This window comes from Typopeltis vanoorti, chromosome 6 (genome assembly GCF_054136105.1).
Source record: "Typopeltis vanoorti isolate ZY-2024b chromosome 6, IOZ_Tvanoo_1.0, whole genome shotgun sequence".
NCBI classification, from domain to species: domain Eukaryota; kingdom Metazoa; phylum Arthropoda; class Arachnida; order Uropygi; family Thelyphonidae; genus Typopeltis; species Typopeltis vanoorti.
In genome coordinates, this window is record NC_143554.1 from 122,257,104 (window position 1) to 122,278,477 (window position 21,374).

Below are 21,374 nucleotides of genomic sequence, written 5' to 3' on the forward strand. Positions count from 1 at the left end.
GTTTATATATTAGCAACATTTCTATGCTCTCCAAAAAATCAATTATTTCTTCTGTCCCATTCAGGAGCATATTGGTTTACTTGTTCATGTGGTCATTTATATCCTGGGCAGGCTATAATTCCCACCAAATCCAAAAAATATTAAATCGGCACAACCGAGCAGCTGCCTATAATCACATTCTCGTGTGCATTCTTGTATTAGTAATGATGTTAAGTTTATTACACTACTTATTTTTAGAAGAATATTTTAAATTATTCTTTTCATGTGTACAAAATTTAGTGCATTCTAGATGCACGACCTTTTTTTGTCATATACTCAATTTATTTACCATTTTATTTCTTTAAATACAGTTTTTGCTGGTCATTTGACACATTCATATTATATGTAATGATATGAAGGTTTCAAGAGTGAGTTTTAGAATAACTAACATCATAAGTTGAGAGTATTATTTTGGTAAGAGTATTTTAAAAAAAAAGTACATGGGAAAATTAAAAAAAATTATGTAATAGTAATAAAGAAAGAAGCTGAAAATCACATTGTAAATTATAATAATGTAGGGCAGTGGGGAATTTTACTTACCTGGAGGCGAATAATTTTGAAGAAGCCGAAGAAGTTTTACTGACAACCAAGGAGCAGGCACAAAGTAATAGGTGTAGTCTTGTAAATCTGTATAAGATGCTGTTACTATCTAAAAACACAATTATCTTAATTAACACAAAGATATGACTACTACTGTTATAGCCACTTGTTATCAATTAAGGACAAAATAGCCATCATTTTAAAATTCACCGGAAAGATGAAACAAATCTGCCTTCTTATGCACTTTATAACAAGACAATCATGATATTACTCTGATCACATAAAATGCCTCGAATACAAACACCAATTTGAGTTCTTATGAGTTGTTTCTATTAATATTTAGATCACATACTGAATATTGCAAAAAGAGAAATGCTCAACATTTCCACTAACTAGATCAGCATTTCTGTCAATAATGTTGATAATCAAGACTAAAAACCTCTCTACCATGATCTTCACAGTTGTTTGCACTGTCTTATGGACAGGGCCAGCGGAAGCGGGCATGCAGGCGCCACTATGATGGGGGCGACGCCACCAGGGAGCAGTTCATAAGGTAATTTTTAAGAAACAAAATTTTTATCATAAAAACAAAAAATTCTTAGAATGATCAATATTAAAATAAATAAGGCCAGATACACCGAATTAAAAATTTTAAAAAAATGTATATTGCCACCTCTTTGATCAGCCGGCTGTTTACAATTTGCTTGCAATCAGCCGGCTGTTTACACAACATTCTGCAGGCTAAATGCTTGCCTGCAGAATGTTGTGTCTACTGCAATCTATCAAAAGTGAATCGGTGGACGGTGTTTATGCGCAGAAACAAATTTTTGTACAAAACATTTGTTGCTAGTTAACCAGTCATATGTTACACATCTCAGTAGGCTACTAACAGTAGCACAGTGCGGACTATTATTTCGTCCCTGTGTCGTGTTGTGTAATAATTTCGTGTGGGTATAAAATAGAAATGGAATCAAAATTTAAAAAAAAAGCTATCCGGTGCACAAAATCATAAGCGTCATGCTGCGAAAGAAGCAGATATTAAGAAATAAACTGGGGCTCTTAATAAATTTGTTAAAATATTAAAATATTCTGATGCAGATTGTAACCAACTCGATACATCAGAGTTGAAGAGCCGTGCACATCATCCAGTTTGCATGAAAGTACTACTGCAACTATTGAACAAGATAATTGAACATGATTTAAGTGAAAAATAATTAGGATTTAGTCAACTACAACAAGATTTAGTTGTAGTTGACCACGAAACTAACACATTGCTAGGCTCTGTAAATTTAGAAGATCCAGGTGAATGGGGAAATACTGATGAAAAATTACAAGTTGTTTTAATTGAAATGGGGCCTGTTCAAAAGAAAAATATAATATATCCCACAGATACATATGGTCGTAAATTTGGAGACACGTATTATAATAGAAAAATGGAAAACGGGAGTTTGTGCCAAGAACATGGCTCATTTATTCCGAAACTATAAATTCTGTTTTTTGCTTTTGTTGCAAACTTGTCGCACCTACTAAATCAACTGAATCACCTACTGAGTCATGTAGAAGGTTATAACGATTGGAAAAATGTAAGTACAACTTTACATAGGCATGAGATTAGTTTAACTCACATGAAAAATTTCTTTAAATGGAAGGAACTTTGATAAAAATTTAAAAAAACAAAACTACTATTGATTCCCAGACTCAAAGCATGTATGAAATGGAAAAGAAACATTGGACGAGTGTTTTAGAACGCTTGATTGAAATTATAAAATTACTTGGTAGTTGAAATTTAGTTTTTCGCGGATCATCTGATAAATTATATGAAAGGAATAATAGCAATTTTTTAAAATTAGTCGAACTGTTATGGAAACTCATGTTGAAAGGGCCCTACAACGAATACAATAGGGTACACTATTTGAGTAAAGACAGTCAAAATGAAATATTGGAAACTAAGTAACGCAATCAGGGATACAATTTTATTATAAATTCGAAAATCTAAATATTATTCCATAATTTTAGACTGCACACCTGATGCAAGTAAAACAGAACAAATGACCATTATTATTCGCTTTGTTTCCTGTGACAATGGAATTGTCAAGATCAGAGAAAACGTTTTAGGTTTTAGGTTTTGCAGATATATCAGATTCGAACGGACGTGGTTTGTGTGCAACAATAATGGAACAACTGGAAAAATGGAACATTCCCATTGAAGACATGTGAGGTCAAGGGTATGAGAATTTGGCAAATATAGGCTCCAAAATTTGCTTTTGAACAAAAATCCTTGAGCATTTTATGTGGCATATGCTGCTCATAATCTAAACTTAATCATTAACGATGCAGCCAAAGTGAATGCAGATACAATTAGTTTCTTTGCAATTACTCAAGAAATATAAAATTTCTTTTTGTTCTCTTACAAACCTTGGGCAATCCTTTTAAAGTTCATAAAAAAAATTAACATTGAAACAGCCATCAGAAACGCGATGGGAAAGTAAAATTAATGCAATCTGCGCTCTACGATATCAGTTAGGAGAAATTTATGATGCACTTTTTGAAATTTTAAATAATGAAAATTTTAATAAAGAAACTCAGCATGAAGCACAAACATTATGTGCTAAAATAAAGGACTACAAATTTATTTGCTCTCTTATAACTTGGCATGATTTACTTAACAGAATAAATCCTGTGAGTAAAATGTCTCAAGACAAAAATATGAACATTACACTTGCTTTAGAATCTATCGAAAACTTAAAAATATGTTTACAAGCGTATCGGTCAGATACAAATTTTAAAGAATTCTAAAGACGGCAAAAGAACTGAGTGAAGAGATGGATGGAGAACAAGAATTTAAAACTGGTACGGAAGTTCGACGACGAAAGAAGACACGAGAATTTGACTACGAGCATCATGACGAAACACCACAATCGCCAGAAGATAAATTTAGAGTGAATGTGTTTTATACACTTCTAGACGTTGCAATGTGTTCGTTAATAGAACGTTTTGAACAACTAAAAACATATTATGATAATTTCAATTTCTTGTATAGATTGCTACAAATTAATAACGAAGATTTACGAAAAAATTGTGACGATTTGGAGATTCTCTTGAAGGACTGCGACAATAAAGACATAAATGCAATAGAACCATATGACGAGTTATGTGCTTTCTGGGATATTTTTTGGAAGGAAAATTTAAATATTCAAAAGCCCTTTCGATATTCTTAATTTTATTGTGTCCAATAATTTATCTTTCCCTAACTTTTCAATTGCTTTAAGAATACTATTAATCTTACCTGTTAGTGTAACGAGCGGTGAACGTTCCTTTTCCAAGTTGAAATTGATTAAAACCTGCTTAAGAACAAGTATGTCACAAAAAAGGCTTGTTAGTTTGGCGTTAAAAGTTTGAAATAAAATCTGATAATACTGGAGTTCTATAGCAGACTAATTTAGAGGAAAATTGTCAATAAGAAATTAATAAATAAAAACATTTCATGAACACTCACAGAAGGTTCATATCAGGAATTTAATGACTTGGGTAGAATATATATATTTTTAGAATTGTTTTATATTTTTTTTAATCAAGATAGTAACACTCTTCTTACAATTCCTGCTTGATTCCAATTAGCCAAAAACTGCTCTCACATCATATTAAATTTATATATGGTAAATTAAAATTTGGATGATGTTTCAGCATCTCACAAGCTATTTGAACTTTCTTTCAAACCAGGTTTTGGTAAGGTGTAGGGACTTGGTGCATTTCCAGTTGATTCTGTGACATGTTTGAAGTGCATGGTACAACAGGCCTGTTTTACCATAGCGGAGGAATTAATGGGGTCCTCTCAGAGGGACCCTGTAACCCCTAGTGTGTCCCCTGGGTGGCAGATAGGGGAGCCCACCATGTATGTGTGTGTATATACATCTATATGTGTGTGTATATGTATATATGGTGGGGTGGTCCGAATATACTGAATAAGGACTTGTAGACCAACAGGGCCATAAGGGACAATCATCTTGATTGTAAAGGAAGTGACACTCCCATGGTCCCCTAGCTGGATCTATCCTCTTCTTCCTCTACTTTGAAGAAGATTCACTCACTTTGATTTTTCCGATAAGGCCTATTCAACCAATTCTTCTTATTTTATGACCCTTATGCTATTAGAGTACTTGAGGGCCATGGGATCTTTCCATTTCTGACCTAACAACTGTGTCCCCCCACTATAAACCTCTACTATAATTCTATTCTATTCTCCTATAGTCTATTCTTCCCCCCTTCAATATACCCTTTTCCTCCTATGGGTTTAAATTTGGAAGATGACTAGTTCAGAAACCTTAAAGTAGCAGCCCTACTATTGAACTATCCATCGTCACGCTAGTCACCTGACATGGAGAACATAATTCTACTTTTAAGGTGACAGAAGAAGACGGTAATTGGAATGAATCTATGGAAAATGACCCTGGAATGGAAAAGGTAAACCAAAAATGGAAACGAAAAATATAATACATATAGCAAACTGGAATGTAAGCGGAACAGCATATAAAGAAATAGAATTAGACCAAATATTAAATGAAAGAAATTTTAAAATAGCAGTAATCACTGAAACAAAAAAGAAATTAAAAGGAACCAGGAGAACTGAAAATTTTAATGTGATATACAGTGGAGCTGACAGAGACCAAAGAGCACAAGCAAGAGTCATGATTTGGATCCATAACTATCTTTCAAAACAGTTAAAACATTATAAATTATAGAATGAAAGAATAATAGAAGCTAGAATAAAAATAGATAGAGGTTATTTAACAATAATTGGTTTATATGCCCGAAGAAGGAAGAGAACAGGATAATATTGAATTTTATAATCAGCTACAAAATATATATAATAAAATAAATAAAAATGATTATGCAATTTTAGCAGGAGACTTAAATGCAAGAATAGGAAACATGAAAATTAATAATAATATAGGAATATATGGAGAACATACTCTAAACAGGAATGGTAAAAAATTGATTGACTTTGTAGTTTATAATAACCTAAAAATAATGAATTCTTTCTATAAACATAAAGACATACATAAATATACTTGGGCAGCAAGAGGATGGAAATCAATATTAGATTATTTCATCGTAAATGAAAAGACAAAGTTTTCGTTAGATGTTAGAGTTCACAGAGGATATGAAATAAGCAGTGACAACTTCCTTGTTAAAATAAAATTAAGATTACTACCTAAATGGCTACAAGTAACAAGAACAGAAATAAAATTTAAAACATTTGTTATAAAACTAAACTATTAAATGACACAAATATACAATGGCTATATGAACAAAGAATTAACCAATATCTCGATAAAATAAAACAAAAATGAAGAAATAGAATGGCTTAATATAAAAACAATACTAAATGCATCAGCAAATGAAAGCTTAGGAAAGACCAAAAAATTCAATAAAAGGAAAAAACTGAAGATCTGGGATGATACAACCAAAGAAATAATCAAAATGAAAAAAGAAGCCTATCATAAATGGTTAAGCAGTAAAAGATTAGAAGATGGAATAGCATATAAAAGAATAAGAGCCATAGCTAAAAGAGAAGTCAGAAAAAGACATCACGGAACAAATTTGTTTCTAATTTAGAACGAATTTCTTCCATGTCCCAGTCATGATTTATATAAAATAAGACTCAATGTACATAAGATTTTGAAACACCCAAATGCAGATACTAAAGAAAACATAAAATTAAACAATGAATTGATATTAGAAGAATTTCTAAATTTCTACACAGAATTGTGGACAGATAAATATTTAAAAAAAGACAACTTGCAAACATTTAATGGAAATGAAAAGAAAATAACTAAAGAAGAATTAGAAATCAGCCTGAAAGAAACAAGAAATGGAAAATCACCTGGAGAAGGTAAGCTAGGTTCAGAACTGTATAAATATGCAGGAACAAGATTCAAAGAAAGACTCCTATTATTTTTAAATAAAATTTATACAACTGGTAACCCCCCCCCAATAGAATGGAAAAAAGCAATTGTGATTCCTATCTTTAAAAAAGGTAATAGAGATGACCCTAAGAGCATACTAAATTCCTGTTACACAATATATAGCAGAATTTTAAATAGCAAACTAATGAAATATTCCGATAACTTTATTTTAGAAGTACAGAATGAGTTTAGAAAAGGACGATCACATTAGACCCATCCTTTTGCCTAAAATTAATAATAGAGAAAAGAAGAGAATACAATTTAGAAACACATATTGCATTTATTGACTTTGAAAAAGCATTTGACAAAGTTAAAAGAAACATTATTTAACATATTAAAAGAAAGACAAATACCAAATAATATCCTAAAAGCTATCATAAGCATATATAAAAATAATCAAATACAAATAAGATTAAATCATGAGCTATCATATACGAGAGAGATAAACCAAGGAGTCCGACAGGGATGTCCCTTCTCAGCAACTCTTTTTAATATTTACCTAAATGAAATAATAATAAAATGGAATAAAAATTTCCATCAAGGTATTAAACTTTCTCCTACTGTGAACTTAAACACTCTCCTTTTTGCCGACAACCAAATAATAATTACAAATTCCGAAGATAACTTACAGAAAGCTATTTTAGATCTAAATGAGATCTAAAAAAAGCCAAAGATTATAGAATGATAATATCAACAGAAAAATCAAAAATGGTGGCCTTTAAAGGACAAGATCCAGTAAGAACTAAAATAGCAATAGATAACAAGATTTTAGAACAGATGAATTCATTTAACTACCTAGGATGCATGATTACATATGAAAATGAAAAAGATATAAACCTAAATATTTAAAAATAATGGGTGTAATTAACTCTATATTTAAACCTAACCTAGCACAAAAACAAACCGGATTAAAAGTATACAATACATTAGCCCTACTAGTCCTATTGTATGGAAGTGAAATCTGGACAATAAAACAAAAAGACAAAGATTGATAACAGTAGAAATGAAGTTTATGAGAAAAACTGCAAAGTATACTCTATTTGATCACAAAAGAAACGAAGAAATTATGAAAGAATTAAACCAAAAATCAGTAATAAAAAAAATTAAAAAATATGAACATAAATGGATGGAACACGTTCAAAGAATGAAAACAGAAAAATCACCAAAACAAGTCTTAAAGTACAAGCCATTAGGGAAAAAAAAAAACCAGGACATCCTCTTAAATGATGACTTCTAAGGCCGGAACAGGCCACGCTAGGCCTAGATCCTTGATATGCATGATGATGAAATTAAAATTTACATACATTTAAAACTATTTATATAAATATATACCTTTATTTCATCACAAGTAATTAATTTTCCATACAAATACTGTGCAAAATCAGAATATAACATTTAAAATTTGTTAAAAGAAATACTTCATTTAGAAATGCTTAAAAATGCTAATTTTTCTCCACCATTATGGACTCCCCCCCCCCCTTTTTTTTTTTGTGCAGAGATACTTACTCTGCTTAGACGTGATACAGCTAGAGACACACATCCTTTATATTCATCTGGATTCTTCTTTATTAAGGCATCCATCAAGCTTACTGCTGCAGTAACAACTCCCTGTAAGTTCAAGAAATCCATTTAGAACAAAATTATCTAAAAGACAAATATCTAAATCTTCTGTGTAAGATACTAACATGTGAACATGCACATATACCTAAAATGTGGTTCAGAGAATTCACACAACAGATAACATATATTCAATACAAGATATTTGACCAGCAACAGATAATAGTACACACAGCTGACTGTTCTAATAGCAAAACCTATAAAGAAACAGTTGAAACTAAACATATTTGGTCGTTTTATAATTAAAATACAAACTTATTTAATACTGACCATTTACAAATAAACTTACATTATAGCCTACCAGTTTCGTCAGCAAACTGTCTGGCTTTTTCAAGGTGTTTACGGAAAGACAAAAAAAAATAGTAAATGCAAATTGAAAGGAACATAAAAAATGTTGTAAACTAACTAGTAGCTAAGGTTACATGTTTGCGTGTCAGAGGGGACTTAATTTTTCTTATTCATTATCACGCATGCGTGTTTGTTGTAAACGTGTAATGTGATTACTGGCTAGCTATAGTTCAGATTGATTTAGAGAGAGAGAGAGAGAGAGAGGATCTGGTTTTTCCACGAACTGTTTAGGATTGCGCCAGTTAAAACTTGAGGTTTCCGCCAGTTATTAACACTATTGTGGCTTCCTTGAATAAACGATATCTGTAGTCGTCATCCAGATATGGCATGGAGCTGTTTTGCCACTCTATCGTATGGTTAGACATACAGAAATGATGTGCTTAGCCTGAAGAGATACTGCTGTTGTGGTTTACATCACCAACATGTTCTTTTTGTCTGATTTCTAAACTCCGTGAAGTTTGTCTGATGTAAGCAAGACCACAGGAGCAAGGAATGTAATATACTCCTGGATATTTGTGGAATGGCACCTTATCTTTTGGGGATCCTAAAACTTGTCTGATGCTGGTGGTTGGTTTGAAGACCACTCTGATGTTGTAGGCTCTTAGTATTCTGGCTATTTGATAAGAAATTGACTTGATGAAAGGGATCACTACAGTAGAAATGTGCTGGGAATGTGATTCTTCTTGTCTGGGGTTGTCACCGTATAGATATTTTTTGATGATGTTTTGAGGATATCCATTTTGTGATAATGTGTTGACTATTAGTGAGAGTTCAGTCTGTGTATCCTCCTCTTCTGATATGAACTTTCTGGCCCTATATTTCAACATGTGGATAATGCTCAGTTTGTGTGTCTTTTGATGGTTTGAAGTATAATAAATATATCTTCCAGTATCTGTGGGCTTTCTGTAAATAGATAATTTGACACTATTTGATTGTTTCTTTATCAAGATGTCTAAAAAATGCAGTTGGTTGTTGTTTTCCACTTCCAGAGTGAATTTTATCTTGTTATGTATTGAGTTGATTTTATCCACAAACGATTTTAGGTTTTCTAAGCTGTCTTGCCATATAATGAAGATATCGTCAACATATCTCCACCATGTAGATTGTCTAGGAGAGATTGTGGAGAGAATTTCTTTTTCAAGTTTTTCCATGAAAAGGTCTGCACAAGATGGTGATAGTGGACTTCCCATTGCTAGGCCTAATTGTTGGTATATGGTGTTGTTAACTTTGAAGAAATTAGATTGAAGGCAGCGTCTAAACATCTATGTGATGTCTAAAGGAAAGAGATCTTGGATGATGTTTATTACCTCTTTTACTGGTACACTGGTGAAAAGGGATACAACATCTAGACTGGCTAGCATGTGCATGTCTGTTGGTGCAATCTTAATGACTTGGAGTTTATTTACAAAATGTTGACCATTCTTGATATAGTATTCTGTTGATCTTATTTTATTATTTAATAAGTTTGCAAGATGCTTTGCCAAAAGGTAGGGTAAATTTGTTTGTAAATGGTCAGTATTAAATAAGTTATTTTAAAGAAACAGTTGGTTAGTGAAAGGTTTGCTACAGTGAATTTAAGTTAAAAGATCACCTCCCTCCAGTTGGGTCTTGGTGGAGATGTCCTGCACTCCATTTCAAAACATGGTATAAAATTATTACATGACTGTTGGGCTGAAATAAAATCCATTCTTATCTATTCATTTGAATATAAGAATATAGAAGATAAATATCAGGGAGGGGGGAAAATGTTTTGGAGAGCAGTGAAAAAAAATTTAGAAAAGGAGGAAAGACAAATAAAAGATGATAAAACTTAAGAAAAAATATTCTAGATGTCTAGGGTAGCAATTACTTGAAAATGACAGAATAGTGATGGAAAATATTCAAGATAAATGCAATCAGGAGTACTTATCAATACTTGAGGCAGAAAAGTCATTGGAAACCTCGTTATCATCCTTTCAAAAATTTATACCCATTGGCCTGTTCTGGCCTCATTCCACCTTTTTTTATTTGGTCATCTTTGACTTCAATATCTTTCACCAAATGGGTGGTATTGAAGCAGCCGTTTTTTTTTAAGGTAATTATGAACTGATCAGTTGTTCAATATGTTCAATCCACTTCTTTCTGTATATTTTGTGAAGTACTATGCCTATTTTCAGTTCTTTACATATTTCTATGCCTCTTTTATTTTATTTTTTTTTGTCCCAAAGAGTATAGCCTGCTGTTCTTCATAATTTAATTTTTTCAGTTTCTATTCTTTTTTCTTCTGTGGTTTTTGTCCATAATTCACTTCCACACAAGAAAATGTATTACCAAAAACTTTATAGACTGTTACTCCTGTATGGTTTTAAACTTGGTTTGGATTTAAAATAAAACTTTAATTCACTATACCCAAAGAGTATAGCCTGCTGTTCTTCATAATTTAATTTTTTCAGTTTCTATTCTTTTTTCTTCTGTGGTTTTTGTCCATAATTCACTTCCACACAAGAAAATGTATTACCAAAAACTTTATAGACTGTTACTCTTGTATGGTTTTAAACTTGGTTAGGATTTAAAATAAAACTTTAATTCACTTTAAAACTTTCTTACATGTTCTTTTCAATATGAAATTCAATTTTATCCTGCTCAAGAAACTTTCAACTTCAAATCCTCTGTACACTTTAGTGTCCTGTACCAGGAAGAAAACCTCACTGTCAACAATATAAACTGTGAATTTGTGCACATGTGAATGTTGGAACATTGTGTTAATAATAACCAGTCCATATCCTGAGCATTAATTCAACAGGTATTTGCCATTACTATTAGCTTTGCTCTTTTCTCCAAATTTTCCCAAAACATTTTTGAATGTCTGACAATCATTTCCTACTCTGCTATTTAGACCCCCAACAAGGACCAATTATATATTTTAAATGGTGTCAGTTGATTTCTATAAAGCCTCAAAAAATTCTTCCACTTCTACCTTAGCAGAACTTTCTGTGGGACCATAGACACAAGTAAGTCTCATTGTCGAGTTCCCCATTCTGATATTTGCCCACATCACTCTACTTGAAATTGCCTGCCATTCAAGAAGATTAGCCTCGTATTTAGTGTTGATTACTATAGCTACTCCTTTTCCCTGCTTGTCATATAACACTTTGTATTTTATACAATTCCTCAGGTAGCTCCTTTTTTTATGCCATTCAGGCTTCTTATGTCGATAGTACCAATCTTGAAATCTGGTGATTTTGAGTTAGGATGTGTTTTAGAATTTGTTCCAGTAGCTGACTTTTCACTGTTCACCCTGGTTCCCTGGCAAAAACAATGGGGGGCCTTGTTTAACCGGACGACGTCCCAGCTGGCATGAAATTTTGTCATGTTGTACCATCATTTTGTATTTTGGTTTTTAAGCCAATAAGAATACAATTTGGTCTGCTAAATCCCAAATTGCCAGCCAATCCTCGTTCGTTCAGTATCCAGGTAGACACCTAACAGGGTGCATCACAAGGAGGTGTGGATTGGACATCAGGTCAGAAGTCCTGGTTGGTTCTCTGCGTTCCTTTAAAGGCTATGTGGAGGTTTCCTCTCAGTTATACAACTTTGACCCTTAAGCATACATATAATCAAGATCTTCATAATGATGAACAGCAGCAGATCTACTAGTCTGGCCAAAGCATGATGACCCACAATGGAAAAAAAAATGCCGGGATAGGCTAAAGATGGAAATTTATGCTTTGCAAAGCCTGAAAAAGGTGCAAATCTTGTTAGTAGAGCAGAAGGACACATGAAGGCCAACAGATCTGAGCACCTCTTTCAGAAACACCTTTAAGATAAGGAATGGTAATGCAATGGGGGCTTGGGAGGAAGGTGATAAAAAAGCACTATAGCTGTTAATGACTTGTTCACATAAGACTCAGTGAAGCCATTAGTCAGGAAGGTGGTCTTAACATTGTTTATGATATCAATACTTTAGTAGATCATAAAGAGTAAACAAGATGAGAATTTAACAGTGTAAAATTTTTGTCAAGGATGGTGATGTGAAAGAACATGAATGTAAAGTCCAGCACAGATTTCTTTTTTAAAACTGGAGAAGTGTAGGCCACCATATAACTGAGAAGTAGGAGGTCTAAGAAGACAAAACAATGAACTATTTCAGGAGTAAAATGAATGCAATGGTGAATTCTATTAATCTTCATAATGAAATCTTTACGTTCTGAAAGGGAACCTTGCCAAAGTGCAAAAATGTACCATATATCTGTACCATAAAGACAGCTAAGAAGAGAGGTCTGTACCCTCTGTTCAAATAACTCCGTGAAACAGTTTGCAAGGTTAGGAGAAAGAGGACTACTTATGGTTATGTCTTCAATCAGTGAATAAAGCTTGTTCTGATAAGTAAAATGGCTAACACTGATGATAAAATCAAAGACACAAAGAATATCCATGGGAAAGAATTGACAGAGAAGTCAATGTTTCACCCAGGGGAACATTTGTGAATAGAGAAACAATATCCAAGTTGATTTAGAGATCACCAGAGTGAAGACGAAGCGCTGAGATTTTTTTCTTTGAAGTGAGAATTGTTCCTAATGAAGGAAGAGAATTTCTTGTTGAATGTTAAAATTAATTTAGAAAGGTGTGTCAGAATTTTGTAGCAAGGTGAACCAATGCAATTGAAGACAAGACATAATGGAATATTTCCTTTGATGACTTTAGAAAATCCATATAACCTAGCATTGTATCCATGATAAGTTTTAGTTTCTTTTTAGTTTTTTCATCCTAGCAAAGGACACTATCAATAAGTCTTCAAGTTTATAATAAATTTAGTTTAATCCTTTATCCAAGTGTAAGCAAACAACATTTGCGCCTAAAGTATCTTAAGGACTGAGGCAACTCGTGGTAAAGGTGATCCAAGCTTTCATTACTCCTTATCTTAGTATCTCCCATAATGCAAAGCACATCTCCTTGCAGACATGTATAATGCTATGCATTAAGGGGGAAGGGTCACTACCCAGACCGGTTTCGACCTTTATTGAGGTCTCATCAGTGGGAGCCAGAGCCAGACCCAGAGGTGGTGATACCAAGGTGGAAGCAATGGGGAAGTCATCTTTATCTATACGAGTTGCCAAAAAGTGTCTCACCTTATTATTAAATTACTCTGGATTTAGAGAAAGATGTTGGAAGTTTTTCTGGCTCCCGTTGACAAGACCTCAATAAAGGTCGAAACCGGTCTGGATAGTGGCCCTTCCCTTAATGCATTATACATGCCCGCAAGGAAATGTGCTTTGCATTATGGGAGATACTAAGACAAGGAGTGATGATAGCTTGGTCCACCTTTACCACGAGTTGCCTCAGTCCTGAAGATAATTCAGGTGCAAACTTTGTTTGCTTACACTTGGATAAAGGATTAAACTAAATTTATTATAGTCTAACCAAGTGTAAAAAAAAAACTTCCCAAATCTTCAAGTTTTTGATTTGAACAGATGCAGGATAAAAATAAAAATTTGAACGGATGTAGGATAGGAATAAAAAGAGGATGCTATGTGGTGGTGTAGCTATGCAGGATTAGAGTTTTTTTTATAATTTCTTTATATTTTTTTATAATTTATAATAATCTTTTCAGTCTTGAACTATTATTGCTTTTCCTTCATCAGTCTTAGTAATAATAAAACGAGTGTCCCTCCATTGAGAGGGACCAGCCTTAATCTCTTGTTACACATCGGTTTTGTTGAATCACAACTGCAGTGGTGACATTAAGTATGTGGCGGGTCTGTTGCTCTCTCTCTTTTTTATTTTTTTTAAATCTTCAGTAATAAATCAGTTGATTTTTTACTGAGATTTTGGACAGTTTTACCTCTGGATACTACACTTTCTCTCTCAAACATAAAACTGTCTTTGAACACATTTCTGCAACATAATGTTTATTTTTGAGCAAATATAAATTTGTGTTGTGCCTTAGCAATGTCAAACTAATTTTCCATGTGTCATATTTTGTTACCAGAATGCATAAATTGTACACATTTTTTTTTTTTTTTTTTTTTTTTTTTTTTTTTTTTTTTTACATGCAGCTTAAAAAAAAAAAATGAAATAAATAAATAACAATTAAATGGAAATAACAATCTAGGCCTAATGTACTTACAAATTGCTTACCTTCAAGGATATCAGTTTGCAGATACTAAAATTATGAAACTACTAACTTGCAATGTACTTGCCCTAAATAAATTTTGGTTTTTACTATATGGATTTTCCTGGAAATGGAAAACTTATTTATACTGTTTTTGATTCAGGTTGTGCAAACTATGAGTTAGAAAATAGAGAAAAGGAAAAATTAGTATTCATTAGGGGGAAAAAAAATGAAAATTTATTAATAAAACCTTGTGGAATTTGAAGTGAAAAGGTATTCAACATAGGAGAAAAATGAAAGCAGACTTCCCAAAGTATTTTTCACCAAATGTGTACATCTTGCTTACAGGATATGCTTCGAGTCTATCTTGGACAAACTTTCACAGAATCTTATTCCTCTTATTCTATTCCCTTAATAAAGTAAAGCCAGATAAATTTTTACATGATAACTAATGCAAGCAATGAGTAAATATTAACAAGAAAGGGACTAGCTTTTAGCCATTGTGAATGGCAAATTAGAAATTACTATATCTGTTTGAGTTAATGTTTATTGAGGAAGGAAAATCCTAAAATCAAATTCACTCAAAAGAAACCGATGAAAGTAAACTTATTAAATTGAGTTGTTATGGCTGTTCATATTTTCGATGATCACTTAATTTTATGATCACAAAATCTTGTTCTTAGGATTATCTCTCAGTTTCTATTCAGGTAGCCATACGAGTCTAGCAAGAAAAAGCTTTCTTCTAAATAGAGCATGGTAAATTACAGAATTTTCTTCTTGTTTGTTACTTACATCGCCAACATGTTTCCTCTTCAATTCAAACCTTTGACTCGTTTCTGGTAATTAGTTTACGGAATTAACAACGCATATAAAGTATATTAATTAAAGGTAACTTTAATGAATAACTTCTATATTTCGGCAATGTCACATTGCCATCTTCAGGAACATAAAGATATGGTATGTGCACTCAGGAACTAACACAAAGCAAATGAGGAAGGAAGCGAGAAACTAATATTAAGTCCTAATGGTGCCCTCTTGCGGGCTAATTTGGTAGTCTTGGCAGTTGGGCTGAAGTTCTCATAATGAAAGTCTCCCAAATTTGGGGCAGTTTCATGCACCCAAATTTGTTGAGGTTAGGAACGTTTTTTAGAGCTGCTGAAGATTCTTTGAATAATCTTTCGTATTTAAACTTGCTGCGATGAATTATTTTTGTTTTCTTCCAACGAATTTTATGGTGGGTATCAAAGGCATGGTCTGCCAGCCCAGAGCAGCTGTACTGGTGAAACCGGATGTAGTCTTGGTGTTCTGAAATCCTGATATTTGTTGTTCTGCCTGTTTGGCCAAAGTAGGACAATTTGCAGCTGCAAGGGACCTGGTATACACCAAGTAGGTCTAGGGGAAGTGGTTGGTCTTTGGTAGAGCAGATAAGGGATGCCAACTTTTTATATGGTCTGTAACAGGAAGTAAGGTCATATTTTTTGAGGATATTGGTTATTTTCTCAGAGGTGCCCTGGATGTAGGGGATGGTGATAGACTTGGTGTAATCTTTATTGTGGAGGGGGGAGGGGGGTTGTGGTTTACAGGTTTTAATATTTTTTGGATTTTTTTGGGGTTATAGCCATTGGCTAAGAAAGTGTTGAGGATGTGGTTTAGTTCATTAGTCAGGGCCTTGTCATCTGAGCAGATTAATTTTGCCCTGTTATATAGTGTTTTTATCACCCCATATTGTTGTTGTGAGGGGGGGGGGGGTTGCTGGTGAACGTATCCGCCAGTGTGAGTGGGTTTTCTGTAAACAGAGAAAACCAAAGATCCATCAAGCTGGCGGGTGATTAAAGTGTCTAGGAAGGGGAGGGTGTTGTTTTCCTCTTTTTCTAAGGTGAACTGGACTCTGGGGTGTTGGTTGTTTAAGTGTGTTAGGAAGGAGTGGAGCGTGTCTGAGCCATGTGGCCAAATAGCAAACACATCATCCACATAATGAAGCCAAATATTGGGTTTTTGTGGGGCGGAGTTTAAGGCCTTCTCTTCAAATGTCTCCATAAAGAAATTGGCCAAGGATGGGGAAAGTGGTGAACCCATGGCTGTCCCCTCTATCTGTTTGTAGAACTTTCCTTGCCAAACGAAATAGCCTGAGTTCATTGTGAAATGAAATAGGGCTGAGATATCGGGAGGAAACTTGGCTTGGATGAGCTCAAGGGTTTCTTTGAGTGGGACATTAGTGAATAGGGAGAAGACGTCAAAACTGACCATTATGTCAGTGTGTTGGAGTGTGAGGTTTTCTATACTGGCTTTAAAGTGGGCTGAGTTTTTTATGTGTGATGGTGTGTTGCCAGTGTAGTGTGTGAGCGTTTTGGCTAAATGTTTGGCTAATTTATATGTGGGGGAATCAATGCCATCTACTATGGGACGCAATGGCACATTTTGTTTATGTATTTTTGGGAGTCCATATAATCGGGGGGGGGGGTTTAGAGTTATAAGGTTTAAGTTTGATGGTGACTTCCACAGGCCAAGAAGTGACTTTCTAAAGGAGTCTGTGGATAGTTCTAATCTGCGAGCTGGTCAGATTATATTCCATGGGGAGGTAAGTAGTACGGTCTAGTACTAAAGAATTTAGCTTACCTTTGTAGTCTTTTTGATTGAGTACCACAGTGGCGCTTCCCTTATCAGCTTTGGTGATTACTATTTTTTTGTTGTTTTTCAATTCTTCTAGGGCTGTATATTCGTTTTTGGATAAGTTGGATTTTGGAGGTTTGGCTTTAGTGAGAACACCGACTACATCCAGTCTTACGCTGTTGGCGATATGGTTAGGCAGGTTGCGAATTCCACGCTCTATTTGGATCATGATTTCTTCAGCAGGTATCCTTTTAGGAGCCAGGGCGAAATTGTGACCACATGAAAGTGCGGTGAATGCTTCAGGCTTTAAAACTGCCGACGAGAGGTTGACTAGTGTTGAGTGACAGTCGCACGCCCACGGCACGTGCAGAAACGAGTGGTCAGAAAAAACAAACGATACGAAACGAGACCCATGTGGGAGAAATTATACAGGTTGGGTGAGCTACGCGAGTTACAGTGATTGCTGATAAGGGGAGATGATATAAAAGGGTTAGGACCCCCCCCCAGGCTTTTTTTTTCTCTTCTCTCTTGGTTGGTAGTCTCGTGTATTCTGGTGGGCAGACAGTTGCACATCTCTGTCCAGGAGTGCTCGGATGAAGGATCAGCGAAGAGTTCTGTTAGGAATCCTGAGGCCAGTAATAGGATATGCTGCTTACAAGTTGGAAGGATCATGCGCTCCTAATCGTATGATGAAAGAACACATCTCCATTCAACTGATGAGCAATCCGTGGAAAGGGCTCAGCATCTAGGCAACAGGCCTCACAGAAGCAGAATCGCCTTATGCCATCGTTATATCTGGAGTGGGCTAGTTATGCTGGGATTGTGTGGACTTGTCTTTGACCAAAGAAATCCATGCCATAGCACCGACTAAACGAACTGAAAGGGATATCGATCAGAGAACGGCAGTCAGAAGTTGAAGAACAAGTATAAAGAACCAGTGTGTACAGTAATAACATTGAAAATTCTTTGTCTATATAATGTGTATAAGAAAATTAAGATGTTATAAATGAGATTAAGGGATATTGAGGACTTTCATATAATTAAGACAGGACTGTAGCACCTTAATATTAGAACGCATAGTGAGGTAACTTCTATACGGTTAAACTAATGTGTATGTTTTTGAAAGTATTAAGAAGGTTTTAGTCTGAGTAATGTGATATGAATATTAATGTGAATATTTCAGTCAAGTTTTGTCAGTTTGTGAAATAACATATTGATGTTGCTTCTTGATGTCCTTATTTAATAAGGATACCTATAATTTTCTCTGATTAACATTGAAGTTTTGGATTGAGTTTCTTTGTATTGTAAATTGTATTAATGTGTCAAATAAACCCTTGCTATCTTTAATCCGAGTGTCTGAGTATTAGAATCCGATGCACCTTGCAAAAAGATATGAATCTAAGCAGGAGAAAATAGATTATGTTATAGGTCATGATTGCAAATCTGTAGTCATTATAGTACACCTTTGAGATCACTTCTTGATTAAGACATGTTTAACTTAATCTAATAGCTTAGGTGACGCAGCAAAAAAATATAAATATTCCTAATGCTATAAGAGAAGTGAGATTCCAAAGACTTTGCCACGCTGGTTTTGGCTTGATCCTGAGGCAATTCCTTTGTGTATTAGAGGTACCACGTGACTCCTTAGGAAGGACCCAACGTATAGTACATATATCAATAAAATTTAAGAAAGAGGGAAATAACAATTTAGACTTTGTGTTTGTCCAGTTCGGACCATCAAAAGTGTGCAAAGATGTTTACATGTATAAGGCACTAGAGAAGAATAGAGATTTGCAGGTTGTCCATGTCATGCAGAATGCAGACAAGAATATACAAAACATACAGGTAGATTACTATACAGGAATGCTAGAAGTATCAGAAACAAAGGGGTAGAGTTTGTTGCCTTGGTCAATATGTTGGAAATTCAGATTGTAGACATTAGTGAGACCTAGCTATCAGAATCAGACACAGTATCTGGACTGAATGTAAAGGGTACAGTATTTTTAGGAAAATAGACAGGATAGGAGCGGAGGGGGAGCATGCTGGTAATGATTTGGTATGAGGTGGAATTTAACAAGATCAATTACACAGTGGTGGGGGCATTGTTACAGACCTGGTGGAATGGTTGCTAGTGAAGAAGAAAGGCATTACCAAATAGAGACAATCAATGCAAAAAGAGTAATCATAATGGGAGACTTTAATTATTCAGATATTGACTATGCAGAAGTAAAATCTCATAAGAAACTGAATTTACTGAGCTGTTGCAAGACAACTTTCTCAAGCAGCATGTGACAGAAGGAACTCAAGGTCAAAAAGTGTTAGATTTGAACATAGTGTCAGAGGATGTTTCCGTTAAAGACGTAACTATTCTGCCACCAGCAGATGACAGTGATCATGCAATACTCACTTCGAAAGTGACTAAGTTTATGAATGTTCCATTCAGGAAAGTTATATGCTGAACTACAAAACAGGAAATTATGATCAACTGAGGAGTATACTGAGTTCAGCAGAATGGTATCAATTGCTGGATGAGATGAACATCAACAGTGCATGGGAAGCATTTAAAAAATAAGATCACACATCCATTTGACTCATACCCTATTTATTCTTCGAATTCTCGGAACATATTCTGATATTGCATCATTTAAGTATTTTTTAAAAACTAATAACTGGTAACTAGTAACTAATAAATGGTATGAGACATAACACAGAGAGTCAGGGAAACTAAATTATAATGATGCAATATCAGAATGTGTCCAAAGAGTTCAAAGAATAAATAGAATAGGAGTCAAATGGATGTGTAATAATTTCATTAAGCAAGAGATGTGTGGGAAATGGATGAAGTGGAAGGAATACCATGTGCATAAGGATGATGTCCGTTATGAAAATTATAAGCAGCAGGCTAGAGCAGTTGCAACTGTCATATGGAAAGCTAAGTCTCAGTATGAAAAGAAACTGGCTCTGCAAGCTAAAGACAACACAATAGATTGCAGAGTGTAAGGGTGACAGATGCAGAAGAGGTTGTTCAACTAATGAGTGCCCATTTTGCTAAAAGCTATCAACTAGTGTATGCGACATTGAGTTCACTGCTACCTCTTCACTGAATGAAGAAACTCAGGTGTATGAAGAGGAGGTATTATAGCTGTTTCACAAACTGAATAAGAATTCAGCAATATGGACTGATGGGATATCAGCACAGGTACTAAAAGAGAGTGTTCAGCCGAACTGGCTATTCCTTTGACCAGGTTATATAATGAGTCTCAAAACAGGAAAGATTCCACAGGAATGGAAAGAATGTATGGTAATCCCATTAAACAAGGGTAGTGAAAAGACTAATGTATCTATAGACTATCGACCAATCAGTATTTCAGGATGGTGGGGAAGATTTTGGAAAAATTGGTTAGGCTCGCATTCAGAAATTGGTGGACAGTGAATCTCTACTTTGCAATGAACAGCATAGGTTTACTAAGGGAGTGTAATGTTTCAGCAACTTGCTCATATTCTATAATAATGTTACCATTAAACTAGACAAGGGAGATGGATACACCATGATACTTTTGGATTTTGTTAAGGTTTTTGACATAATATAGCATGGAAGACTGTTGCATAAATTGGAGAATATGGGTTTGGATTATAAAATATTAGCATGGAAAAGAGGGTGGCTGACAGACATATCAAAAAGTAACATACTGGGGATGCAAGTCTGCAAGATTTAAGGTATAACTAGTGGTGTACCACAAGGATCAGCGCTTGGTCCACTGTTATTCAATCTGTATATTAATAATATTGGGAAGAATTTGACAGGCGACATATAGCTATTTGCTGATGATGCAAAGACAGGAATGTTGCTGGTATTGCAGTATTGATATGCAATACTTGCAGAATGATTTGAACAAGCCAAAATTGTGGGCATGGGAAAATGGATATCATTTCAATGTCAGTAAATGTAAAGTCATTCACTTTGCCGTGATTAGATATCCAAAGTTGTATTATATTGGTGGAATTATGCTAGAAGAAATTGATCAAGCTAGGGATCTTGGAGTGTTAGTAGATAACAAGTTGAAGTTCAGGGACCATGTAGCAAATATTACAAATGCAACTTAGAAGATAATTGCAATGCTTAAATGAACTTTTACATGTAAAGATAAGGATGTCATTTTGTC

General features: G+C 34.4%; 1 protein-coding gene across 1 annotated transcript in view; it reads right to left on the reverse strand.

Moving 5' to 3' along the window:
* The window catches only part of LOC150105884 (AP-2 complex subunit alpha-like), a 383,042-nt gene that overhangs the window by 265,475 nt on the left and 96,193 nt on the right, over positions 1-21,374 (reverse strand). The window contains exons 7-8 of the mRNA XM_090393652.1: positions 8,052-8,153; positions 580-688 (exon numbers count right to left, since the gene is read on the reverse strand). Coding sequence (XP_090249778.1) covers positions 580-688; positions 8,052-8,153 — 211 coding nt within the window. The remainder of the gene's footprint in view (positions 1-579; positions 689-8,051; positions 8,154-21,374) is intronic.